Source organism: Aplosporella prunicola (assembly GCF_010093885.1).
Source record: "Aplosporella prunicola CBS 121167 unplaced genomic scaffold K452scaffold_2, whole genome shotgun sequence".
Lineage (NCBI taxonomy): Eukaryota > Fungi > Ascomycota > Dothideomycetes > Botryosphaeriales > Aplosporellaceae > Aplosporella > Aplosporella prunicola.
Window position 1 is genome coordinate 107,638 of NW_022983530.1, and position 24,904 is coordinate 132,541.

The 24,904-nt window shown below is 54.2% G+C and overlaps 11 protein-coding genes across 11 annotated transcripts; 4 read left to right on the forward strand and 7 right to left on the reverse strand.

Annotated features, from left to right (window-relative positions):
- Positions 1 to 1,388: 1,388 nt before the first annotated feature.
- K452DRAFT_282633 (uncharacterized protein) lies at positions 1,389 to 2,313 on the reverse strand. The gene is made up of 2 exons (XM_033539619.1): positions 1,961 to 2,313; positions 1,389 to 1,841 (listed from the first exon to the last, which is right to left on the reverse strand). Exons 1-2 carry the CDS (start codon positions 2,195 to 2,197, stop codon positions 1,494 to 1,496), a joined length of 585 nt encoding a protein of 194 aa, XP_033402174.1. The 5' UTR covers positions 2,198 to 2,313; the 3' UTR covers positions 1,389 to 1,493.
- Positions 2,314 to 2,714: 401 nt separating this feature from the next.
- K452DRAFT_348258 (uncharacterized protein) lies at positions 2,715 to 4,131 on the reverse strand. Its single transcript, XM_033545530.1, has 2 exons — positions 3,632 to 4,131; positions 2,715 to 3,513 (listed from the first exon to the last, which is right to left on the reverse strand). Exons 1-2 carry the CDS (start codon positions 4,100 to 4,102, stop codon positions 2,842 to 2,844), a joined length of 1,143 nt encoding a protein of 380 aa, XP_033402175.1. The 5' UTR covers positions 4,103 to 4,131; the 3' UTR covers positions 2,715 to 2,841.
- Positions 4,132 to 4,697: 566 nt separating this feature from the next.
- On the reverse strand, positions 4,698 to 8,552 carry K452DRAFT_65976 (uncharacterized protein). Its single transcript, XM_033546999.1, has 3 exons — positions 8,408 to 8,552; positions 8,266 to 8,342; positions 4,698 to 8,128 (listed from the first exon to the last, which is right to left on the reverse strand). Exon 3 carries the CDS (start codon positions 8,108 to 8,110, stop codon positions 4,769 to 4,771), a length of 3,342 nt encoding a protein of 1,113 aa, XP_033402176.1. The 5' UTR covers positions 8,111 to 8,128; positions 8,266 to 8,342; positions 8,408 to 8,552; the 3' UTR covers positions 4,698 to 4,768.
- Positions 8,553 to 10,216: 1,664 nt separating this feature from the next.
- On the reverse strand, positions 10,217 to 11,152 carry K452DRAFT_282636 (uncharacterized protein). Its single transcript, XM_033539620.1, has one exon. The coding sequence runs from the start codon at positions 10,787 to 10,789 to the stop codon at positions 10,589 to 10,591; it is 201 nt and encodes a 66-aa protein (XP_033402177.1). The 5' UTR covers positions 10,790 to 11,152; the 3' UTR covers positions 10,217 to 10,588.
- Positions 11,153 to 11,902: 750 nt separating this feature from the next.
- K452DRAFT_241244 (uncharacterized protein) lies at positions 11,903 to 12,769 on the reverse strand. Its single transcript, XM_033537817.1, has 2 exons — positions 12,645 to 12,769; positions 11,903 to 12,580 (listed from the first exon to the last, which is right to left on the reverse strand). Exons 1-2 carry the CDS (start codon positions 12,676 to 12,678, stop codon positions 12,372 to 12,374), a joined length of 243 nt encoding a protein of 80 aa, XP_033402178.1. The 5' UTR covers positions 12,679 to 12,769; the 3' UTR covers positions 11,903 to 12,371.
- A 50-nt stretch (positions 12,770 to 12,819) lies between these two features.
- Positions 12,820 to 13,932, forward strand: K452DRAFT_282638 (uncharacterized protein). Its single transcript, XM_033539621.1, has 4 exons — positions 12,820 to 12,919; positions 12,971 to 13,061; positions 13,210 to 13,402; positions 13,481 to 13,932. Exons 1-4 carry the CDS (start codon positions 12,883 to 12,885, stop codon positions 13,511 to 13,513), a joined length of 354 nt encoding a protein of 117 aa, XP_033402179.1. The 5' UTR covers positions 12,820 to 12,882; the 3' UTR covers positions 13,514 to 13,932.
- Positions 13,933 to 15,098: 1,166 nt separating this feature from the next.
- On the forward strand, positions 15,099 to 16,817 carry K452DRAFT_66129 (uncharacterized protein). The gene is made up of 4 exons (XM_033547000.1): positions 15,099 to 15,663; positions 15,963 to 16,073; positions 16,130 to 16,257; positions 16,350 to 16,817. Exons 1-4 carry the CDS (start codon positions 15,501 to 15,503, stop codon positions 16,584 to 16,586), a joined length of 639 nt encoding a protein of 212 aa, XP_033402180.1. The 5' UTR covers positions 15,099 to 15,500; the 3' UTR covers positions 16,587 to 16,817.
- Positions 16,818 to 18,606: 1,789 nt separating this feature from the next.
- K452DRAFT_282644 (uncharacterized protein) lies at positions 18,607 to 19,119 on the reverse strand. Its single transcript, XM_033539622.1, has one exon. The coding sequence runs from the start codon at positions 19,053 to 19,055 to the stop codon at positions 18,765 to 18,767; it is 291 nt and encodes a 96-aa protein (XP_033402181.1). The 5' UTR covers positions 19,056 to 19,119; the 3' UTR covers positions 18,607 to 18,764.
- A 1,451-nt stretch (positions 19,120 to 20,570) lies between these two features.
- On the forward strand, positions 20,571 to 21,843 carry K452DRAFT_262279 (uncharacterized protein). Its single transcript, XM_033538604.1, has 5 exons — positions 20,571 to 20,686; positions 20,741 to 20,781; positions 20,829 to 21,258; positions 21,305 to 21,594; positions 21,645 to 21,843. Coding segments are annotated over exons 1-5 (780 nt in total). The 5' UTR covers positions 20,571 to 20,685; the 3' UTR covers positions 21,663 to 21,843.
- A 121-nt stretch (positions 21,844 to 21,964) lies between these two features.
- K452DRAFT_262284 (uncharacterized protein) lies at positions 21,965 to 23,792 on the forward strand. The gene is made up of 6 exons (XM_033538605.1): positions 21,965 to 22,033; positions 22,079 to 22,089; positions 22,153 to 22,232; positions 22,302 to 22,514; positions 22,621 to 22,738; positions 22,830 to 23,792. Exons 1-6 carry the CDS (start codon positions 21,980 to 21,982, stop codon positions 23,602 to 23,604), a joined length of 1,251 nt encoding a protein of 416 aa, XP_033402183.1. The 5' UTR covers positions 21,965 to 21,979; the 3' UTR covers positions 23,605 to 23,792.
- Positions 23,793 to 23,848: 56 nt separating this feature from the next.
- On the reverse strand, positions 23,849 to 24,894 carry K452DRAFT_262285 (uncharacterized protein). The gene is made up of 2 exons (XM_033538606.1): positions 24,420 to 24,894; positions 23,849 to 24,287 (listed from the first exon to the last, which is right to left on the reverse strand). The coding sequence occupies exons 1-2, from the start codon at positions 24,862 to 24,864 to the stop codon at positions 24,010 to 24,012; spliced, it is 723 nt and encodes a 240-aa protein (XP_033402184.1). The 5' UTR covers positions 24,865 to 24,894; the 3' UTR covers positions 23,849 to 24,009.
- Between the last annotated feature and the right edge of the window lie 10 nt (positions 24,895 to 24,904).

Genomic DNA, 24,904 nt, shown 5'->3' on the forward strand with positions numbered 1-24,904 from the left:
AGAAACCCCGCGCAAGACTAAAAGGATACCGGCACTAAAAAGATATTTAGGAGGGGCCAAAAGAGCAACGAAGAAAAAGAAAAGAAAACGAAAAAAAGAATACGCGCCACCCACAAACGCGGACCAGAGACGAAAGCGCCCACGCTTTCGCTTTCGAACAGCAGTTTAAAAAAAAGTAAATAAAAAGCCAAAAAAACGGAAACAACAAAATCAGAAAAAAAGACGACGGAGGGGCAGGGCAGCTGTTTCGGCGGCCCCGAAACAACAGAGGTGGGGTATCGTGTTTTGTTTGTGTTCTGCGTGCGTGCGTGCATGCGTAAATGATTAAGTGTGTTTTACAAGTAGTGATGTTTGAGTAGATGGGGGGGGTAATAGTATACTGTAGGTAGGTAGACGTGCCGGGATCCCTACCCCTCACCCCTCACTACAAACGCCCCTTCTCTCCTCTCGGAAGAGAAAAGAGGGGGGAACGCAGCCAGGGGCAAGGGGCGCGGACGAGGAAAGGCGCGCGGGCGCAGACAGCAAGTTGGTGGGTGCGGGGCGGCGGGCCCTCCGTTGTCGTCGTCGTCGTCGTGTGCGTCGTGTGCGTGCTGCGTCTCGGTCGCGTCGCAGACGAAGGCGTGTTATGGCGATGCGGCTCTTAAACGGTGGGTGCGGTGTGGGGCGTGCGTGAACGGTCGTCGCGGGCGTGTGGGGTGGAGCGAGCGAGCGAGCGAACGAACGAACGAGCGGGGCGCGCGCCGCCGCCGCCGTCGTCGTCCTTCGTCGCATCACTGGGTCTTGGATCGCCCGGCGAAGCACGCGGCGAATAAGCTCGCGATTGAGAATCGGAAGGCTGCAGTTGACACGGCCAAAAATCAACATATGTCCATGTGTAAAAAACGAAAAGAGTGCCTTAGTCGACTACGCTCTCACCAGCCTGCTCGCCCTTGCCCGCTTTCTGCTTTGATGTATCCACCGTCTCCTCCGCTGCCTTGTCCTGGCCTTCGGTGACCTCGGCCTTCTCGGTTTGCTGCTGCTGCTGTTGTTGCTCCTCCGCTGCTGGCGTGGGTGATGGCTCGGCGGCCTTGGCGGCTTCCTTCTCCGCGTCTTTGTTCTCCTCCGCAGCCGGTGCGGGCTTGACGGACTCGGCGTCCTCCTCCGAGACGGCTGGAGTGTTGGCGGACTTGGCGGAGTCGTCCTTCTCCTTAGCCGGGGCGGCATCAGCCGTACCAGATGCCGAGACGGACTGGCCGGGGCCTTCCTCCTTTTCCTTATCTTCCGGTATGGTGCTAGCTTCCTCGACAGCCTTGATCTCTTCGTCCTCGGCCGCCGAGATGGAGGAGCCACGGTGGGAACTGGTCGACTTCGTACCGGCTGCGGGGACTTCGTGGAAGATTGCCTTGGGGGCCGATTCGCTGGAGGAACGAGGGGCGCTGGTGCTGGTCCTGTCGACGAGGGTAGTGCTGAGATGTCGATTAGTCGAAATGCCAGAGATGTCGTGCGATGTTATCTTACTCCGCGTCCGGAGTGGACTTGGACTGCGTGGTCTTCGTGGAAGCGATCGAAGGTGCCTTCTTCTTCTCCGACGCAATCGATGCGATTTCACTGCTGGCGCGGGCCATGGCTAACTGCGCCTCCTCGGACAGCGCAGGAATGTTTTCCTTGGTCGAGTCCGTCTTCTTGGATGCCACGGAGGATCCCGAGGAAGCGACGGGCGCGGAAGCCTTGGGGTCACCATACGGGGACTTGAAGTCTGCGTTCTGTGGGGCGGTCACGATGGAGGTATTGACGGTGGCCACTTCCCCGATTTCGTCATGGAGCTCGCCGAATTCATTCCATTCTTCGACTTCCGTGATGCCCTACAATGAACGCAGTCAGCCTTGAGTCCTTTATCCATTGTCCCGCCAGCCATTGTCCTGTGCTCCAACCAAGGTATGCGCGCTCAGACATTCCCTCTCTTGCGCGGAATAAGACTTACGCCGAGGACGTAACCCTCCTTCACCAGCAATGGGAACTTCTTGCCGCCGGCTCTACGACTGTACAACTTCCTGGCCTCTTCATTTGTCGCAGTGTCAATGTAGGTGAAGGGAATTCGGTTCGCTCTGAGGATTGTTTCGATGCGCGAGGTGGCGGTGACGACATGGGTGGAGCCGGCTGTCAGAGAGGTGAAGAGATAGAGGGTGTTGTCACTATCCCACTTGCTGAGGTCCGTCATGATGGGCTATTGGAGTTCGGAATGCGGCGGTAGGTGCTAAGTTGCGGGGTGGCGACGCCGTGGCGGAGAGTGGATCAGGGATGGAAAATGAGAGATGGGTAGGGCACAGACAAGCGTGGGACAATGAGCGAATGGGTGAAGGGAGAGTGAAAGGAGAGCGAGAAGGTTGGAGGCAACACAAAGTCGGACCTCGAGCTCCAAGGGAGGTTATCGCGATAGGACGTCCTAGCTTGACAGGGGTCCCCTTTCCAGCAAGACGGTAGCATGATTCTCGCCCTTGTCGGCTTTGCTGCACGCCTCATTCCAGCAGTTTGGCCCGCAGTCATCTCCGCGCAATTAACCGTCGCCGAATGCGTGGCCCCGGAAGTAGGGATTGGGAAATCCTCCTGTTGGCCTGACGTCCTCGCAATGCTCGTATGTGGCGCAATGCCACCCATGCACAAGCCCTCCATGCCATCATGCCGGTTGGAAGAAGGGTCTGCAGCTTGACACAAGGATATCCCCCCTCGACTCTTCTGAAAAGTGCTTGCACTTTGCACTCATCTACTATTAGGGATATTTATGGCGCCATTACATGTTGGCCAACGTCGTGTGCTCATGCTTTCCAATTTCCACCATCCAAGGCTTCGCAAAAAAAACCTCCATTACGCCTTCGCGGGCGGTGCAGTGCCGCCCTTGACCCACGCCCACTCCGGACCTTCTCTGCTCAGTACCTCCTGCGCACCTCTCTTAATGCCCTCCTCCAGGCTAACAATAGGGCGGTAACCGAGCCTCCTCTTCGCTTTGTCAATGTTGTAGTACCTTCTGACGCAGCTGTACCTGACCTGGTCTCTCGTGATGTTGGGCTTGCGGCCAATGAGCCAACACGCCCACTCAAGTATGGCACCAACGGGCATCATGACATCGCGGGGCAGGACCCAGACGTTCTCAACGGGCATGGTATCGCCGGCCTCGCGCCAGAGGGCACGGGCAAAGTCCCAGAAATGCACGGGCTGGTCGTTCGTGACGAAGAAGGCCTCGCCATCGACGCGCTCCGTGTCGAGCGGAACGGTGGGGTACATGCGCGCGGTATGCAGCAGCGCCGCGGCTGCCAGCAGATGCGCGTGTGCCACGTTGCCCACGTACGTGAAGTCGAACAGATTTGTATTGTCGCCCAGCTGGAAGCGGTGTTGCCCGCGGAAGTAGGCGCCCAACATGGGCGGCATCAGCTGCACGTCGCCTTCGCCGAAGATACCCGCCGGTCGGATCGAGCAGGTCAGGAATTGAGGGTTCAATGGCGTGCGGTTGGCATCGAGGACGGCGGTTTCACCCCATGCCTGAAGATTGTTAGACACATGTACAAAGATATTGTTTATTGTTGAAACGGCGAGTCCCAGTATCGTGCCATTGGGTGCCACAAGTCCATGTAACACCATCGACGGGGTTTAAGCCTACCTTTGTTGAGGTGTAGTAGCTCGGCTGCTCCTTGCCTGCTATAATGGGGTACGTTTCATCCGCGTTCACCAGCTCATTTATATTGTCGAAGATGACGCTGGCACTGCTCGTGTACACGAATGCCTTGACACCGCTCTCCCTTGCCGCCTTAAGCAGTATGCGCGTGCCCTCAACGTTGACTTTGAACATCAGGTCATTGCTGATGCCGACCGCGACGGGGCTGGCCGTGTGGATGACGACGTCGGCCTTGAGCTCGCCAAAGAGCTTGAGCATGGACTCCTCGTTCGTGATGTCGCCGTCATGGTACGAGACGTTGGGCGAGGCGTTGCGGTTCTTCGTCGTGCGGAGGTCGAGCACTGAGATGCGCGATTCCGGGAATCGTTCGACGATCAGGTTGACGATGTGGTGACCCAGGAAACCGCAGCCGCCGGTGACCACAACGTGGCCGAGAGACTTTTGCGGTGTCGACATTTTTCAATTCGGATGTTGAAGAAACCTGGGGTGCGGTGTGTAGGTAACGGTACAAATGCGCGTGTCTCACTCTAGCCCGTCTGTCCGCCGCTCGAGCTTAGACCCTGGTACCCTGGACCCCCAGGCCCCATCTCAGAGACGCGGTCATGAAACTAACACAAGTTCCTTGTGTATTCGAATGACTATTTTTGTAGTCTATTTACGTGTTTCCCAATGGTAGTTGAACTGTATTTTGTTAATACTTTATTGAATCTTTATCCGGCCGACGTTTAGCGTGTGCTGTAGGTCTGAACATGTCTGGCACCACGCGCTACGAGTGATCATGTCCAGATCGCTCCTATTTCGCGTAGCGCCGCAACGATCGCCGGACGCTGGGTTGGAGTAATGTGCGCTCGCGCCGATTGCTTCGAATCCTTCAAGGCCGACACCATACGCATATCCATGCTTTTCATTGCTATCTACGTCCAAGTCTGCTTGTTGTGCTGCCAATGCAAATTTTATGGAACTGAAAAAAGAAGAGAGTGAAGTAAAAAGTGCAAAATCCAGAGCAATACCGCCGTAGCGGCAGCAAACATCTCAGTGTACCTCCATCCCCACACGGACCTGAACTCCAAAGCTAAAGTCAAAACTTGCTTTTCAACCCTCGAATCAAATAATCAATCGGTTTTACTTGATTTCCTCAGCGAACCAGAACGGTTCGTCTGGTGGTCTTGTCTTCGCCGGGTTCCCATGAAAGAACTCGCAGACGAACTTGAGAAATTCTTTACCTCTGAAGACAGTGATAATGTCGCCAGTATACAGTGTGCCAAACAAGACTTTGCCATTCGATGAGTTTTTGGCCAACTTTGTGTCGTTTACCCAGATTCCATTGCTCGCACCAGTATTGATGAAGACTTTTAGATCGTCTAACTTCGTCCAATCTTTCAACTTCGTCCAGCCTTTCTCCGAATCAGGCACTTTGGAGTGGTACCACAACGTAAAGGCCATTTTCGGAACGCGGGTATCCGCAGGGTGTTTGTACACAATTGTGTTTTCAAGGTTTCGGCCCCACGAAGTTGTGCGCTCCTCGAGATGCAGGACAAGTGGCAAAATGGAGCCTTCGACGCTTGTAAGTTTGCCGAGACGCGGACGCGGAGGTGGGCATATTGGAACGTTAGAAGGTGCGGTCACCAGAGCCCCAGATACACAATCCTTGGTCTCGTTGGCGGTTGTGAAGCTGGCAGCGTTCTCTTCACTATTTTTCTCATATTTGATAAGTTTCTTCTCTTCGCCATCTTCTTCGTCTTTGATAGGGATATCTTCGCCGCCCTTACTGTCTTCATTGTCGTCATCTTCATATCCTCCGTGAGTCGTATCGGGCATAGAGACTCTGGTCGCGAAGCCATTAGCTTCAGATGTAGCTTCAGTAGTTGGATCATAGGCTTCGGTTTCGATATCATTAGGTCTATATGAACCCCAAAAGGAGAATGTTGTGAAAGGCAAGGTGATCTGGCGATTAAAACGGGTCTCAGGAGCTTTGGGCGTAGCTTCTTCCGGGTGATCATGCGTGTCCTCGGCAAATTCATCCTGTTCCACCACAGGCTCTTGACCCGCTGATGTATCTGGAAGGGGACAGTGTTGGGATCCAAGAAACTCTGGAGTTCTGGGTTCGTTCGAAATTTCCTCGGGCGAATTGGGAGACGATGGCGAATGCATGGTCAAGTCGCGGACCATTGATTCGGCACCACATAGGCTTTCGGCTGCCATATTACCTCGGTGGTCGAGCTTTGGTGTGCATTGGCTATCACTGGAAATTCTCTTAGCCGATCTGTTGGCTTGATTGACTTTCTTGGGCGTCTCGGGGCCACTTGATGACATCGATTCGTCGAGCACCAAGATGGCCCGGTTTATTCGTTCACCGAGGACGCCCGGATTTTCAAGTGCAGATTGCCCTACCTCGCCGAAGAGGTGCCTGCCTGGAGCAGATCGTGGAACGCGAAAGGTGTCATTCACGTTCCGAAACCGGGTCGGAAGTTGCTGAGACGGGTCGGGGCTGGAGTCTGATTCTGGCGGTTCTCGAAACTGATTTCGTGGAAAGCGGTCGTCACGTTTGATGCGTTTAGATTGGTGGGCAGTAGGAACTTCCCATGAATCATCCGGCTCGACGTCCGCTTCTTCGTCTTCGTCTTCGTCTTCCTCGTCGTCACTCTCCTCAGGAGGGCCATAACCGGCTTTTATGTCATTGAGGCTCAGCTGAGAGAGCTTGTCCTCAGTCTCGGCCTGTTCATCCTCCTCTGCTTCTTCAGGAATGGCGTGCAGGCTTTTCTGTGGTACCAATCCCGGTATCAATTCCTCGGCGAGGCTTGATAACCAAGGATGTCTGAGACAATCATGCTCGGTTGGCCTCGATGCTGGATCGCGATTGAGCATCGCCATTAAGAGATCGATGCCTGCGTCGGACACGCCGGCCAGGGTAAGCGGGGTGGGGTCCAAAAGTGTGTCCATGATTTTGTGGAACATTCCCTTTCCAGTGTTGTCCATAACCCCTTCGAAAGGCGGTTTTCCACATAAAGAATACCACAGAACAGCACCAAATGACCAGATATCCACCGATTGACTGTAAGAATGGTACTTCTTTCCACTCTCATGCCGGCGACGCTTGGTTCCTCTTTCGTAATTATCATAGTGTGGGAAGACTTCAGGAGCACAATACAGAAGTGTTCCGCAGAACGTTTTGAGGAAGGTTTCGTTATTGCTGACGACTTTCGACAGGCCAAAGTCGGACAGCTTGACGTTCAAGGGTTGTTCCGACGCGATGAGTATGTTGTCAGGCTTGATATCCCTGTGAGTGATCTGCTTGCTGTGCAGGTAGGCCAAAGAGCTTAGGATTTGGCAGGCCATCCGCCTCGCTGAGTATTCGTCGAGGTTGCCGTGGTCGAGTAATTTCGACAGATCTCCGAAAGGAACATACTCCATGATGATGTAGAGATAGTTACCCTGATCTCGATAGTCGATATATTGAACGATGTGCGGGTGCGATAGATCTTTCATAATCTTCATTTCATTGTCGAGTTTTTGGTCCATCTTGCCGTTCTTGATAAAACGCTTCTTCTCGAGCTCTTTTGCTGCGAGTAGCCTTCCGTCCATTGCGGTAGCGAGCTTGTAGACGGTGGCGAATGCTCCTTTACCAAGTTGGTCAACGACGTTGTAGTCAGGTTTGCCGTTCCAATGCATGCCGTGGGTGTAGTGAGCTCTGAAGGCAGCCCGACGGCTGTTGGGCGCAGGATGCTGACCCGGAATGACAGGAAGGGCCATCTCCGGCTGGGTGTTTTGTCGTCGCACCTCCTCTCGAAACCTTCTGTCGATTTCCTCCATCCTCTCCAAGTATTCAGTGAGCCTAGTATCATGCTCAACTTCAAAGCCTTCTCTTGACGGGATGCGGACGATGAATTTGATAACTTCTTGGGGGTTGGGCGACAAGATATGTATAATTGTACTCTGCTGGAGCATTCTTGTCTTCTCCGCGTTGCGTTCGCGCGTCTTGGCCTTCAACAATTTTTCGTCGACCATGGTCCCGTTCGTGGACATGTCTTCTAACATGATGATACCAGCATCATTGACAAATATTCGAAAATGTACGTTGCTGACACGCCTGGAAGAGTCTTCGCCAACCTGCATGGTGATGTCTGACATCGCAGCATTACGCCCGAAGCAGAATTGGTAATGAGGCCTTTTGACCACAGATGAGTATCTCAAAGCAAGTTCTTGTGCTTCTCCAGACTCGTTTAGGATGAATGTTTCCGTCTCTTCAGGGTTTCCCTCGGGTGATGGTCCTCTGCTTCTCTGGAGCACATGTTGGGGAGCGTGCCTTGCGGTGTGAGCGACGATTCGAAATGCAGCGGGCGATGTTGGATGAAGGATACAGATGACATCAGTGATGTCTGCCTCGTCCAGACCGGAGTCATTCCTGCCAAGGCGACGCGGGTCGAGGACTTGTTGCGTCATGGGCTGCGTGAGTTCTTCCTCCATGACGATTGAAGTTGTTTTCTGCATAGCCTTGCATATTAGGTTCAGGAAGATCTAGCCAGTGAAGGATTTGAAGGGGATTTAGATCAAAGGAGCTCGTGTGAACAGTACTTCCAAGAGTGTGAAGTGCCAGACGGAAGAAGCAGACCAAGACGTACCGTAAATTCACTGCTTAAGAAACTAGGCAGCAAATGCGCTGGGAAGAAAAGGGATTGGTAACTCTAAGAGGTCAGGACTGCGCAATTATCAGTTTCTATTGCCTCTCTAGACGCCTCGTTGGAGGCTGTCAAAAAGATATACCGAGAAAGGTTGGAATGCGCGAAATGACTACAATGCTTTATTGTTGCGTAGAGGCGAGACGTATGACGGGTCGTATTTATTCCTCAATCAGTTATGGCGACTGGTAGGACGGCGAGGTTGTTGGAGACGAGCGAAGCCCTAAACGTAGCGGGCGGGACTCAAAACAAACAGTCCTAGAGTCCTCGTCTCCAGTCCTTCAACCACCAAAAGGCCCAGCCCTATGTGTATATAATGTCCTCGTGCGAGGTGAAGAGCGAGGTTACGCGACAGGATCTAGACAGGCAGCAAAAGCAGCGCGGTTGCTAGGCGGACATTTGCCTAGCGTCGACAACGCGGTTGCGCGGTTGCTGTCGCGTCCAATGCCTACGGACGGAGCGGGTGGCGTGTATGCGACGGCGATTTGCGCGGAGCGACAGCTTGCTTCGTGAGTCGAGGGTGTTCGAGCGGGGTGTGAAGAAGGGTGTGGTAAGTCTCTGGTGGTGGTACGCACGTCCAATGGAGACTGGTGTCACCACGCGACGCCCTCAACTCTGCGAAGGTTAACGGCGCGGTTCAAGGCCAGAGCACGGTTCGCTCATTTAAGTCGTAGATCCCGGTCGCTGCCCGGGCCTCGGAAATCCCCCATTGGCGTTCCCCACAAGGCTCTGACGGCATATTCGACCACCACGCGCGCGTGAAACCTGCAACCGGACGACTCGAGACCCGTCGCCTCGATGCCTTCCAGGCTGCAACACCGCGTCTTTGGTCTTTGGGTATTGGCTGTCGTCGCCTTGCCATTCTCGATCCGACGAACCCCACGCCCAAGCCTACAGCTGCTTGGCTGCCGTCGACGTGACTGTATTCGTAAACGCGAATCACCAAACGCGCGTTTTTTTCTCCGCGACGCAGTTGCCTCCTTGCGCCCGTATCGCCCGGGAAGGCCTGACTAGCGGCCGAATGCTTCGTACATCACTGCCGCTTCCCGCATCAGCCTCAACGCAGCTGGCCGTTTTCGTACTTATAATCATGTGATACGAGCCTCAATCTACGATAGATACTTTCTCATGCATTCTATTCAATAGATCATTACGGATTGTTTACTTTTTATATCGGCCTGGTCAAGATTGTTCCGGCGCCGTTGCCTCTGAGACAGAAGTTTGCAGGCGCAGAGTCTGGCTTTGACGTCTTAAAAATGACGATCAACTGTGAATTGCGATTCTCTGGTTTGTTGTCCAGTGCCTAGGGAAGAGCAAAGTTACATTGGATTCTCAAGCCAGAATCAAGCTTAGCCAAGCAACTGAGGCTTTTTTCTCTCAAATAATTGCAAGCCAGAATGTGTGACGGTACTCTTTCCATTCGAGGCAAAGTATTGGCTTAATCCCGGTATGTGCAATCTCCAATGCCATGCGTTCGATCCATGCTGGTGTTTCAGAGCTGCATCTGTGTAACAATCCGTGTGGAACCAAATGCAAATCCGTGTGGAACAGGAGCGCGTAGCAAGACGTTCGATCATTTGGCAATGGAGCTAGTCGAATACAGTAATTCAAGCGGTGATGCGTGCTTCGTGAATTTGGTATTTGGCTGCGAGTTTAGGCTCTAGGTCCGGGCGAGAAGTGAGTTATAGTTAGTACTAAAACTTAGAGATATGAACGTAGCTGTAGTAATTTTATATGCTTGAATCTGGCCGATTAAATGCCTTTGCTTCTACTATTATGTGGTACTACGTTCGGAGAGTTAGGTGTTGTAATTCACATAACCTTGTAAGCTATATACAGTGCGGCGTCACGGGTCGCTGGCAGGGTCCTTCCTCAACACATTCTACGACCGAGCACAACGCAATAACCTCTCACATTCAACAACGCACGCTGCAGCCAGTCACTCAATTCAACCTGCAATCAACAGCCTGATCAATTCTCATCAAAATCTCGTCTGGTATCCCTTCGCCTCGTACACAGCCTGCTACCGGTCCCTCATAGAGCGAGCCAGCTTCTTCAGACTTACGTTGTCAAGCCGGTCCCACGCTTTCGGAAGCCACTCAGCCAGCTCAGCTTCAATCACGTCCTGGCCACCTTTCATGTGTTCCAAGTCGGGTCGCAGCTAAAAGAGTCGCTCTTTTAGCGGAAACCAGAGGTGTTCCTGAGGGTTGAGATCCGGCGAGTACGGTAGCAGCTCGAACAGCCGAATAGCGTAGTCAACAAACTACTACTTCGTCAGATTCGCCGTATGCAGCGACGAATTATCATGCACGAATCTCATGTCTAGATCCAGCGACCTCTCAAGCATCTTGTCTAGCACGTCGCAGTAACTTTTCGCTATAACTCCGTTCTTCTTAGACTCGGGATCTCTCTCCATATGGATGTAATTAGTCAGACCGTACCGGACTAAAAAGCCAGCCCACATCATGCAGCGAGGATGTTTTCCTAGTGGTTTCGAGTAGACATTCTATCTCCGGTACTTTTCTTTCCCAGGTTTTCTAAAAACCCACTGCGGTCTCTTTCTAGAACCTTGTTCAACATAATACTCGTCTGCAAAGACAAATTTATCCTAATACTTTCTCTTTTTTTTTCCGGTATTTCTTTGCCATTTTATACCGTAACTTAGCAATATCTTTAGAAATAAAAGGCCTTTTCTTAGCTCTCCACTTTATTATATTATGTTCTTTTAAAACCCTATAAATAGTACTTACTACAACCTAGTTGTAGGTCTCATATTACTTTTTTATAAGAGTATTTAGGGTATTTATTAATATAACGTATTATTCTCCGCTGAATATAAATATTCAGCTTCTTTTTAGGTCCTGGCCTTGGCTCTGGATTAAAGCGTTATGTTTTTAAAAAGCGTTGAATAGTAAGTCCCACTGTGCTTCTTGGGACACCGGTAGATCTCGAGATTTCAGCTTAGCTGGTGCCGGCTGCGTTGCTGGAAACAATCTAAACTCGCTGGTCATAAGAAAGATTTTTGCCCGGAGGCGAATTTCCTGCAAGAAACTCTGCAAAAAGAGTCTCCATTGTGGGTTATGAGGAGAAAGAGAAAGCGGGGTTGAGAGAGAATTTTTGTTGGCGTTGGACCCTGCCAGCGACCCGTGACGCCGCACTGTATCTAATTATTAATGCAAGCTATAGATCTGTCTAAGAAGCAATCTACAGTGAGCGCTTTGTCCGCTTAAAGGACTATATAAAAAGATATAGAGCACGTTTGAGATTCTGAATTGCTAGATACATTTTCGCTTCAACAAAACATAGTTCACCGCAAAGATACGGATAGTATTATAATGTTTAACTTACATACTTTTAAATTTGGAGGAACTTGATACACTTTCGCTTCCAATAAACAAACATTCACCGTGGTGGAACAAATAATCATAACTACTCCTGCGACTACAGTACTCGTATGGATGCTTATCAAAACAATCATATCTATGGCAAGCGTCGGATATGAAGGGGTGCAAAGTTCTTTAAGCCTTTGGAAACCATGACCTTATCGAGATGCTACAGATGAATACTCTTATCACACAAAAGAGGTTTCCAGTCTTATATGAAGCTATTCATAGGGATGACAACACGTACTATATATCCTGATAACAAAGGCTGCTACCACAGAGCAAAGAAAAAAAGTATACGGGTAGGAAAGATGGTCACTCAACTTCAGTAAATGTTTAGCAGTAGCTACTGCCTTCACCCATATTGTCACTTGTGCCGCACCCTCAACACACCCTGAAGCTCATGATAATTGTCAGTAGTGAAGTCTAATGAAGACATGCCGCAATTTCTCTCGCCTCGCAGGTTCATAGATATCGATTCCCTGCGAGACGATCAATATTCCTCCATCACTCCAATGTTTGCCAGCACCTTGCCAGTACAACTCCGCCTAAAGTGTTTGTCCCAAGCTACTAACTTCAAGTCCATATGCGCCATCCATGCTTCAATTATCATACAGCACATCCCATGGCCGTATCAAGCAGTGCCGCTTTTCCGATGCTTCAAATCTACGAGTTGGCGTCGATCTCAGACCAGACCTTCTGAATATGCTCGCGCTTGACCTTGGCCTGTTCACGGTTCGCCTTTGTCCGCTCGAGGCGCTGGGCACGAAGGCACATGTTGACCGCGTGCTTGGGCTTGTTGCAGCCTCCAATACAACGGTAGAGGAACCCGCGAGCGTGGCATTCGTCGAGGGCGTTCATGACTTCCTCGCAGGCTACGTAGAGTCAGTCTGGCGGTTCGGAAGTGGCGGGAAACGAGCACGCGCAGCGCAGACGTACCCAGGTTGTCCTTGGTGTGCAAGTGAGGATGCATTTTTACTGTTTGACTCTTGAGTTCTAAGCGTGTTCGAGCGTAGGGTCTTATTAAGGCGGAGGTTGTCGGTGGAGGGGTTGACGGCAAGTGGACAGTTGCGACGATCGTCCGCCGCGGCTTTCGCTTGCCCGCCATCACCGCGACGCGCCTGCACTTTACCTCCCCGCGGACATCCAGGATTGCTACGCATCTACCTTAGCAACCATGTCTCAGCCGCAGGTAAACCCGAAAAAGCAGCAAGGTGGGCAGTCAATCACATTCTCTACGTGAGCCGTGCTAACTCCTGACGCAGAGCTGCAAGTTCAGTACTCCACCTACAAGAACATCCTGCAACAGCTTGCGCAAAAGATCGGTGACGTCGAGCAAGAAACGGAGGAGCACAAGTACGAACCCTTTTCTGCAGTCTTATCCACCAGCGTCACGATCTCGCACCCCCCGAATACGAATCTGACCAGCCCTTGTTGCTGACCGCTTCACGAACTCTTTGCCCCGAAAGCTTATGCGAGGGTGTGCGCTAACGATCAAGCTTAGGCTAGTTTTGGAGACCTTGGAACCCTTGTCTGAAGACCGGAAGTGCTTCCGCATGATCAATGGTGTCTTGGTGGAGAGGACAGTGAAGGACGTGGTGCCGGCGCTCAAGACGAACTCCGAAGGGCTGAAGAAAGTGCTCGACGACCTTCTGAAGCAGTACAAGGCGAAACAAGAGGAGATGGAGAAGTGGAAGGTACGTATCAATCAAAGTCTCGTCAGAATCGAGGCCACGTTATGCCGCGAAAAGGGTGCTAATGCGCTGGCATTGCAGAAGAAGAACAACATTCAGGTAGTACAGCAATGAAGCCGTCGCTCGACGCGGACATCGTTCACGCGATCTCAGTCGGAATCGAATAGCTCTTCACGAGGACGACACCTCAGCTCGCGCGCCCAACATCCCAGACTTGGCGTCAGGGGTGTGTGTCAAAACAGTCTCTCGTGGCATTCAGAATTTTCACGGAAGGAAGCTTCTGTTGCTAGACGGCAAGCCCTGCGGTCAGCCTGCATTAACTACAGATTCAGAGGGTATCAAAACAGCTGCACGTCGGAATCCCCCGCCGACGGACGAAGAAGAGATCGGCTAGATGACATATGGCTCACCAGCTAAAGATAGTGCGGTTGACATGGGTGCGGCGCGGTGCAGGCGATGAACTGTACGTACAGGAACAGGGCGTTCGAGATCTATTGTCGAGGCAGTGTATAATGAAGTCAACAAACCCCAGAATCTTCCGCCTCAAGTCGTCGGATCTTGACTTGCACGCGAGCTCCGTGACGTACGGCAAAGGCTGAAACAGCGTATGCTTCCGAGTGGTTCCACCGCAGTCATGGGTGGTGAAAACGGAGGGCTACAAGGCTGAGACCAAGGTGGCTGACGCCCGCTGCAACGATGTGTTGGCGCGGAGCTGCGCCCAAAGCTGGATCGACGCCTAACGTCCGTAGAACAGGAGCGACAGTTCCACGAGCGTGGACGCCATCCTCATAGGGTACCCAAGATCGCGCGCAACGTCAGGTACTCCAATTGGCATGGCCCGTTCTCAACGGCTATTCCGACGTCAGGACAGTGAAGGGTAGCTCGCGCGCCGTTTTCACCGGTCATGAAGGCCTCTTGTACCACGGGCTATGCGGCGCTGACAGGCTACCACGTCAAGGAGCCTGGGGGGTAGTCCGGTCGAAGGCCCTGGAAGTGTTAACACATCACGGCCCAAAGGGTGACGCGCCATGCACCGGCTGCAGTCTGGGCTTCTTGAAGTGCTCGAGGTTTTGAGAGAGATCTGCGGGCGTTCCGGGACCCCACGGGCACCCACCGCCTCGAGCTCTCTGCGCCGCTCCGTGCTGGCGTCCGGGGTATGGTATGTGCAGCCTCAGGCCGCACGCCTTTAGCCGGTGGTGCTGGGGACAAGAGGCGGCGCAGTAGGCGCTTCAATTGGGCCGCGCAGGCTAAGCTAGCCGGCTGCTCGCATCTCCTCTCGACTGGTCGCCAGGCCATCCACGACTCGTGCGCCGCTCAGCCTCGAGTCTTCTTGTCCGTGTCGTCACCGCGTCCGGCGCGTCGCATCATTGTCAGCGTGTCCTTTCGTTGTCCGGGCGGCTGTTTTGGCGGCTGACCCGACTAGTTGCGCGCGCGCGGCGGGCGATCATTAGCCGTTGATTCGGCAGCGACATCGTTGTCGCGGCTCTCTCTCATCTCTCTCTCGCTGTGACATTGCTCATTGCTCCGCCAGCAACCCATTGCCCGCCAACCACCCCCGCTTCTTGCATCCCGCCGGCATTCCGTCGGTCACGTTGCTACATCGTCGGCCCTCGTCCGCAACTGCCGCCGGTAACGTGTTGTCCGTCGGTGAGCTCGCAACTCAAGGCAACGTACGGGAGCCCAGCTTTAAGCTGGCAACTGACCGGTACCACCTAGAGCCGTTTGCGCGCACCTGCATACCCCGAGTCGCACTCCTGCCTCGTCACTCGCCCGCCTGCCCTTCCCCATTGCGCACTCACGCGCCACCGTCTCCTCCACGGATCTGCCGCCTATCCGCACCCTCGTCGGCCCTGCACGTCGATACCACCATACATTAGTGGGTTTCCTGGCATTACGGCTAGCCACCTCCGCTGCGGGCCCTGTCCAGGCTGAAGTCACACAAGCTCCCGGCCCCGGCTGCCCTTGACGCGCATCACCGAGGTCGCATACACGGCCGTCTTGCCTCACAGCTCTGCGCTGGCGAGAGCAGACCTATTCGCTGGCAGTCCACGTCATAGAGAGGGTAGCAGAGCCTTAGAGGCCTGCAGCTGGCCGAATAAACATGTCGGCCACCCCCCCGAAGAAGGAGAACGTGGAACCTGGAGCGCAATCGCCTGACGATTCGGAGCCGCATATGGACAGAGAAGCTCAGGATACACAAGCGCAAGGACTCGGGTACGAGTTCGAAGTCAAGGAGCAGGACCGATGGCTGCCTATAGCGAATGGTACGTCCTCTTATGCACCTCTCCCTCGTCTGATTTGTGCCGTCGTCAACCACATGCTGCACGTCGACGAATGCTACGGCTGGCGTCCACCACTACACACAATCGCGCGTCTCAAACCGACTCCTGCGAATCAGCGCTGCTCGCCTGGCTCTCGCGCCCAGCAGAAGACCGTCGCTCAAAAACGGTCGGCAGGATGTCTTCCGCCTCGCCGCCGTCATCAGCCTCCCCGCCACTTAATTCGTCCAAGAGCAAGTCCGACAGTGCAGCCAGCGATGCTAACATTCGTAATTTTGCTCCAGTTGCGCGCATCATGAAGATGGCCCTGCCCGAAAACGCAAAGATTGCAAAGGAGGCCAAGGAATGCATGCAAGAGTGCGTGAGCGAGTTCATCTCGTTCATCACCAGCGAAGGTGCGCCAAAAAGTTTGCGAGCTGGGAAAAAAAAGCAAATCACTGACGTCGCGCAGCGTCCGAGAAATGCCAGCAAGAAAAGCGCAAGACGGTCAATGGCGAGGACATTCTCTTCGCCATGACTTCTCTTGGCTTCGAGAACTATGCCGAAGCATTGAAGATCTACCTCTCACGGTACCGCGAAGTAAGCTGCCCCTCCCCCATTTCGTTTGTCAACGTCGAAACGTGGCAAAGACGAAGATAATCTGAACTATTGGTATTGATTGGTGCCTCGAGACCCTCCTCGCAAATCAGAACAAGCCTGCCGTCGGTTTCAATGCAGGCGGGAATGCTGCCGCCGGCGCCAGCGGCAGCGGGGCGTCTGGTGCAAATGCCTCCTCCGGCCAGGCCTACGGCACAGCGGAGGGTTCCAACAACCTATTGAGCGGCGATGTCGAATCCGCCGACCACGACAGCACCACGTTCGGCTACACCGTCGGCCACCACAACGGCAACGGCAACGCAGAGTTCTGAGTAGCGCCGCGTCCCCGGATGATCAGGATCCCCTTCAAGATTCATCGCGCGATGCTATGGTCAAATGCTCGTTACGGCGCATCGGACATCGCAAAAGAAGGCGCATACGGCTAGTCAGTGCGCGCAAGCGCGCTGGGTAGGCCGTCCCAACCCAACCAGATTGTAAGATATTGGAATGGAGCGGGGGACATGATGGGATTTCTTTTTCAGGGCTGTATCAGTTCGGCCGTATACTCGCTGGGGTCCATCTGATAGCGGTCTCACATCCGTATTTCAGAGTAATTCTGGAAGCTGTATTACTTCAATTCAATGGGGGAATTCGTATCTGAGACTTTGGTGAAGCATTGGAATGGGGAAATCCTGTAACGGGATAGGTAGAAGTGACATTGCTCGCGCAACCCCAGCGTCATGTCCTGTGATTCGCGATTTTAACTACATACATTCCCACCTATCTCAAAACAATGGAAGATTATCTCAGCCATTCCCCTCTATTCACACCGCAGCAATATCAATGGCTAACGCACGAATTCCAAACCTATCACATACACCAGCCAGGAGAGAGAGTGTGGGGGGGAGAGCCCCGCTGTGGCATCCGTGCCTCCATCACACACTTGCGCAAGACACACAGCGCGCAAGCAAGCACGACAAGCAAGCAAGCAACAGCCGGGGGCCCGCATCTTCGGGCGGGCGCATGTGACGGTCGCACGATACCAAAAGCTCCGGGGCGAGCGGACCCTTGCTTCGGCGGGCGGGGGGCTAGGCCACCTTCTTCTTTGCGCCCCTGCGGGCAGCACGGCATTGGCACTGCACACGGGAGGACAGCGGCGGCGGCGGTGTCTTTCTCGTGCGCGTCGCGTAGACGTACGCACAGTACGGAGTACGGGTATGAGTACTGTGGGTAGGCGGCGCGGTCGGTTGTCGTCTGGCGCACCGTCGCTTGCCCTGGTTGTTGTATCTCCCGTATGTATGTACTTACTGTAGGCTGTCTGGCGCTCCTGCTGCCGCTGCTGATGCTGCTGGCCGCTCACCCGTTATCGCGCGTGGAGTGGAGAGATGATGGCGCAGTGCAGCATCTCGTCTCTCTTCTCAACGACGACACACGCTGGACCAGCCACAGCGCGCGGCAGGCAGAGAAGCAGGCATAGTTACTCCAGCGAAGAGGGGAGTGGGCGCGGACAGCCACGTACGGTACGTGTAGCTAGGTAGCTACACCAAGGCAGGCAAGGCGCAGCTCAAGGGCGGGTAGCTGGTAGGCGGGCGGCGAGGGAAGGTTTGGGGCGGGGGCGCGCGTCGCACTGGCGCGGCCGGCTGTGTTTGCTTCGTTCGCCCTTCAAAGCTCTATGTTCGAAGTTGCAGGGGTGGGGTCAGGCTTGGCTGCCTGGTTGGGCGTGCTGCAGCGCGCCACGGTCGCACCGGCCGCCGCTGGATGGTGTGGTAGCAAATGTTGGCGCTGGGGATGCTGGTGATGCTGGTGCTGGGGGGATGCGAAGGTTGGTGCCTCTGCGAGTCTTGCTGCTGTGGAGGGTGCCCGTGTGACGTGAGGCTTTGGATGGGTGCTTATGGCGAGGGGGCCCGCGTTATTGACATGGTGGCTTTAGCCGGCTGCCCGGAAGGTCGTTGGATGCTTGCAGGAGTGGGTGGTTGGTGTTTGGAGATATTTCTGGGGTGTTCGTATGGGCTGACGGAACTTCACTTGTTGGTGGCTGTGGTAGGTAGACAATGCTGACGAATTAATCCGTTGTCTCCGCAGACTAGGTTGACAATGATCCGGATGTCTAAACTGCATAGGCACATATATGACTTACTTCCATACTCTTCGAACTTGTATTTCTCGCATCCTTTCCTCTTTGTATATATCCCTTGCTTCCACTATGCTTCACGAGCCAGTTTGATAGATGGTAACTCTGCAAAGCGGAGGCAAAAAGGTTAGTGAACTATTAAAGACCAGCTATCATATTCATCAGTCAATCAATTTCTTATTCTAATTGTGTTACTTGAAGCCTGCAAGTGAGCATATGCAATGTCGCTAAAATGCAAGCAAAGAAGACCAAAAGAAACCAAGAGCAACCAACATGGTCTAGCTCGGACAACACAGCTTCCCATCCTGGTCATGGCCAACACTGAAATTTCCCAGTCCGTACGAGATCCGAAATCAGTAGAGAAAGAGGCCCAATTTGGTCACAATGTCCACTTGTTGAAACCGTGAGACATTCTCTCCTCTTCGTCCCTCAGCTCTTTCATCCTCAGCTTGAGTCGCTCTTGCGCGAGCTCGATCCGCATCTGCGTTTCCTTCACCGGCGTTTCACACCCCCTGAGCCCGATGAACTTGCCGAATTTCCTGCGCTTGATCGTCAATCTTGCGCTGTCATTCAGGCCGGGGCCGGCAAGGAAGTCGATGTCCAACTCCATTGGACATGGGTATTGGTGGGTCCAGTTGTCAGGGGTCGATTGCGAGTAATACTCCGCCATATTATCGAGCTCGGTTTCTGTTAAGAGCATGTATTGAAGGATGGTCTGCGGGAAGCACGGATGCGGGTTTCCGGTTGGCAGTGGGTAGATTGGCGCCAATTTTAACTTCATCTGCGCAATTTTGGCAGCAAGCTCAGGGTTCCGCTGTGCTAGGTTTGAGGAAGACATCGTGGTGGATGACAAGGTGTGTGGACCTGTGTGAAATTGTGTGTTAAAGTTGCAGGCCTATTCAACCTTGGAAATGAATGATGGACGATCGCTGTCGAAACTTGGTGTCTTACTACGACCTGCATAGAATTTGTGGGGACAGACAAGAGTCGACTAGAAAAACCTGCACAATTCGAGGGAACAGTGGATATGCAAGATCCCGAGAGAAGAGAAGTCTATATATGCCACGATTGTATGCTTTGTGAGGCCGGATCGTTCAAAGAAGTGGTGCTAAAATAGAATGCTGAGACAAAGGCATTGTTTTTTTAATGGGTTGGGACAAAGGAAGGTAAATGAAGACAAAAGTTTCTTTGTTGAGATTTTTGAGAACTTGAAAGAAGTCAGCAACTCGACAGTCATTTGTCACTAAACAGTGCAACAGTTGTTGGCTCATGGCAAGATGCCGCGTATATGCGAGGTCACCAGCCCTGGGCAGGTCGCTATGCAAAGACGACACCAGATAGTAGAGGCATATGACTTTAACTCACTGAAGAATTATACTGCCTCTAAGACACGTTCTCAATCTCAGAGTAATTCTGTAGGCTCTTCCGAGACAGATTGCCAGTTTAAAGTAGGTGAGATGATGGGAGTTGTCGAGGCTAAGATGGATCTTTTTAGTTTAGAGCAGAGCATTGGGTCTTGTCTGCTTGTTAAGACAGCGTGCCCACGCCCTTGCAGAACGAATGGACGGACGGACGGGAATAACTTAGTGATCGGACTCAATGCTTCTTGTGACGGGTGCTCAGGGTACTTTACAACACTACTCAGAGTATTATCATGTGCTCTACGTGCTTCGTGGGGGTTGCCTGGAAGACCGGCTAGCAGGTAGCTAGAGGACCATCTGTGTGACGCTGTTTGTAGCCGTATATCGACCTCGTGTATTGGCATTAGGAAGAACACTAAGTCCTATACCGACGGCAAAATTTCAGTTACTTAGCGATATTTCTTGCTCTGCATTGCAAAGGAGTAAGATAAAGCTGGGTAGCTCCATGAAACTGTTCATGTCGTCATATAAATCGGCCGCGATTGATTTGCATGGCCTCGCATAAGCCTATTTCAAATAATGGGCCTTTCCGAAATCCCGGTGACACAACCGTATTCCTAGCTCTTTTCATGTATAATGCAGGAGTGTCATATTCTCAACCGAATTGATGATTGTTGTAATGTGATGGTGTGGAAGACGGACGTGATGTCTGGCGCGTGCACGCTTAATGGCTTGCGGCCACGCGGCTTAGTCATTGACGCGGTTCGCGTCGCTTGCCTGCCTGCGCGCGTGTGCTCATCGATTCCAAAAACCCCACCGGTCTTCTTCTCACCTCCCGACACTTTCCATACACGACCGTCTGAACGTTTCTTGATACCCCTCCACTGTCCTTGCTCCTTCTCCTCCTCTGAACTCCTTTTCCTCGCAAATACCGCCAAGAGTACGCTACACAATGCCCATTCGCGCGTTGAGAACCGCAGCTGATGCCTAGCAGTGCTTGAAGCCCGTCTGGAGCAGGCCAACCTTCTCAAGAAGGTACGCGTCTTCCACACCACACTTTAATCAATAACTGACCGCGACAGGTTGTCGATGCCATCAAGGACCTCGTCCAGGACTGCAACTTCGACTGCAATGACTCTGGCATTGCACTGCAGGCCATGGACAACTCTCACGTCGCGCTCGTGTCCATGATGCTGAAGTCTGAGAGCTTCTCCCCCTTCCGTTGCGACAGGAATATCGCCCTTGGCATCAACCTCACCTCTCTCACCAAGGTTCTTCGTTGCGCACAACCCGAGGACATCTTGACCCTGAAGGCCGAGGACGCGCCCGATGTTGTCAACTTTGTGTTCGAAAGCGCGCAAAGCGACCGCCTGAGCGAGTATGACATCAAGCTCATGGACATTGACCAAGAGCACCTGGGCATCCCCGACACCGAATATGCTGCCGTCATCAGCATGCCCTCGGTGGAGTTCCAGAGGATCACAAGGGACCTGATGGCCCTGTCGGAGTCAGGTAGGCAGGCTTGAATGCATATTATGGGCGAGGCTGACAGATATAGTGTCTATTGAGTGCACGAAGGAGGGTGTCAAGTTCTCGTGTCAGGGCGACATTGGCTCCGGTTCGGTCACGCTTCGCAGCCACACCGACGTCGACAAGCCGGAGAACAATGTCGACATTGACCTGACGGAGCCCGTCTCTCTGACTTTCTCGCTCAAGTACCTGGCCAACTTCTGCAAAGCGACCGGTCTGTCGGGACAGGTCAAGCTGTGCCTGTCCAACGAGGTCCCTCTGTTGGTCGAGTACGCGCTTTCCAACAACAGCTACTTGAGGTTCTACCTGGCGCCCAAGGTAAGTCATGCGGTATTCACGTTGCACGGTTCATATACTGATAATGTCAGATCGGCGACGAGGAGTAAGAGCAAGTGTCGGAGGGTGACAAAATTACGAATAGAAGGTCATGATATCAGCGGGTGTAGGAATAAACAAGGAGCAAGGACTGTAGCGCAAAACTAGGATAGTGGGGTCCTACATGTCTATGTTGTCGGCGGGAGTCTCTTTTTTTGTTTGGTTCGGCAAGATTCCAGAAGATCCGCGGGGTAGGTATGAAGTCGGGTCAACGCCAGCCCCACACGTCACGGCGCGTTACCGCAGATAAGCAGCTGAAGAAATAAAATCCGCGATAATCCTATAACCCGCACGCTTCCTCCACCTTACATCTTGCTCTTGTGCGACCATGTCAGCGGAGAGCTCGATACCAGAAACGCGCGTGCTCGCCATCGCTAGCCATGTAAGCCATCCTTGAGCGCCGCCGAACAATGGCTAATCCACTCAGGTTGTCCATGGGTGAGTGTACCTGCAGCTATATCCGGCCCATCGCCACAGAATCCCTGCTAAGCACGCGATCAGCTATGTCGGCAACACGATGGCGACGTTCATCCTGCAAGCGCTCGGGTGCGAAGCTTCAGCGATAAACACGGTGCACTACAGTCAGCCCTCCCGTCTCCCACTGCGCCATGTAGCGAACGCGCGACTCATATAAAGCGTGCATGCAACAGGCAACCACACGGCATACAAGCAGGTCAAGGGGCGCAAGACGCCAGCGGAGGAGATCATGGAGCTGTACGAGGGCCTGAAACAGTCGTTCCTGAACGACTTCGACGTGCTGCTGTCAGGCTACATGCCCAGCGCAGAGGCAGTGCAGGCGGTCGGCAAGATCGGGCGCGACCTGCGGCTCAATGCGGCGGGCAAGCCGGGCTCGTTCTTCTGGGGTGAGTTTTTGCGCGTCAGCTCATGGCGACGGCGGCGCTAGCGCGGCTCCGGGTCGCTGCGGCGTGGACTGTGATGAGTGTATATGGGCTGACGAATGCGCGACAGTGCTGGACCCGGTCATGGGCGATCAGGGCCGCTGCTATGTTCCTGAAGACGAGATCCCGCAGTACAAGGCGCTGCTGCGCGAGGCGGACCTGATCCTGCCAAACCAGTTCGAGGCCGAGTAAGTGTGTTGTTGGCGCGGCGGCGCCCTGTCACGCTCACATGAGCACCCAAGCAACAACCAAACAAGGCAGCTAAACACGCGCCTCCAGACTCCTCTCCGACACGAAGATAACCTCGCTCACCACCCTGGCCACCGCAATGCAAGCCCTGCACCGCACGTACCAGATCCCGCACATCATAATAACGAGTCTGCGCATGAGCGCCTCGGGCACCATCTCCCCGAGCACAACGACGAACCCCACGCACCTGACCATCATCGGCAGCACGGCGCGGCGAGACCTGTCACCACGGCTGTTCCGGCTCGACATCCCCGCGTACCCGCTCTTCTTCTCGGGCACAGGCGACATGTTCGCGGCGCTAACGGTGCCGCGGCTGCGCGAAGCCGCCGCCTCAGCCGGCCTGCTCGGCACGCCCGCCTGGCGCAGCCCCGACGACGTCCCAGCCGCGGACCTGCCGCTCGCCCGCGCCGTCGAGCGCGTCCTCGAGAGCATGCAGGCGGTGCTGGGCGCGACGGCGGCGTATGCGGCCCGCGCGGTCGAGGTACTGGAGGCGGCGGAGGGGCGGGCGGGGCTGGGCGGCGGCGCGGACGACGACGATGATAGCGCTGCGAGGAGGCGCCATTTGGCGCTCATGAAGGCCAGTGAGGTCCGCGTGGTCCAGAATGCCCGTCACTTGCTTCTGGGGCCCGAGAGGGAGGGCGAGCCGCCCCGCGTCAAGTTTCGCGCGGAGGAGGTCCGCGTGGAGGGGTTTGATGGTAGGGCGGGGGAGCCGAAGCCTGATGAGTTGGGGGTTGTGAACTTGGGGGTTGGTGCTCGGAAGGGGGAGGGCGAGGGCGCGGTGCTGGTTGGGAGGCCGGGGAGTTGATGGGGAGTGCGTTGTAGATGCGTAGATGGGTGAGATGGGATTGGGGGTTTAGAGGGTTAGGTAGTGCCTGTATAGGGGGCTTGCATTTGGGTGGTTTCTTGAAGGGTTGGTTTCAGCTAGCATCAGCGCGCATAGCCGTGTAGACATACAGTCGAGACTGGAGTCCTCATCATTTTACACTATCGTGCTTGCAGTATTTTGAATCATTTAAATTCAGAATAGTTTGTAAATCTTTCATTTTTATGGAGTACCACTCACCATGGGGATGTGAATTATCTACCCATGTAGCCGTCGAGTCTCGTTAGAGAGTAGGTATATTTTAAACGCCGAAACCCAGCCCGTCTTTTTTCTTGCTTCCAAGTAATCTCTCTCCACTCTCTCACCCGACACGCGAACCGGACAAGTCTATGCCGTGCCATTGGCGCCAAAGCCACCGGTGCTGCCGAAGCCGCCCGCGCCGCGGACAGTGTCTTCCAGCTTCTCTACCACGGCAACCTCGGCCATGACGCACTTCTCGATGACGAGCTGGGCGATGCGGTCGCCCTGCTTGACGGGGAAATCCTTGTCGTCGAGGTTGGCGAGAATGACGCCGACGGGGCCGCGGTAGTCCGCGTCAATCACGCCGGCGAGGGTGTCGATGCCGTGCTTGTATGCAAGGCCAGAGCGGGGAGCAATGCGGCCGTCTAGAGAAGTCGGAGGAAGAGCGGTCAGCTTGTTTGTTTTGTTTGTTTGTTTGTTTGGTTACTTGTTTACTTGAGCACAAGTGCGGGCACACAGCAAACGGGAATCGGGGATTGGGGGAGGGGCCGACGCACAGGTGCCCGCCGGGACGGAGATCTTGATGTCAGTCGGGACAAGGGCCCACTTGCGGGCAGGGACGACAGTGTCGGCAGAGGCGTAGAGGTCGTGGCCCGCGGCGAAGGGGGAGCCCTTGGTCGGGGCGCGGGCGGACGGCGAGAGCAGCTCGATCTGCAGCGTCGTGGACTCGGGGGCGGGCGCAGCGGGCGCGGCGGGCGCGGAGTGCGTCGAGTCGGACATTTGGAGCGGCGTCGGCGTTGCGGTGCCGGATTCGTCGCCGGCGGGTGCGGCGTTGGTGCTGCCGCTGATGACGCTCGAGGGCACTACTGCTGTGGCGCCGGGCAACGTGGGCTCGGGCTCGATGTTGCGGCTGCGCTTGGGGTGCGGCGAGGCGGGGAGAGAGGGTGGCTCGTGTTCAATGGCGGGCGTGGCAGCGATGTTGTCGTTGGTGTCGGTGGACATGGTGTGTTTTGGTGGTGATGGTGGGAATTGAAAACGGGAC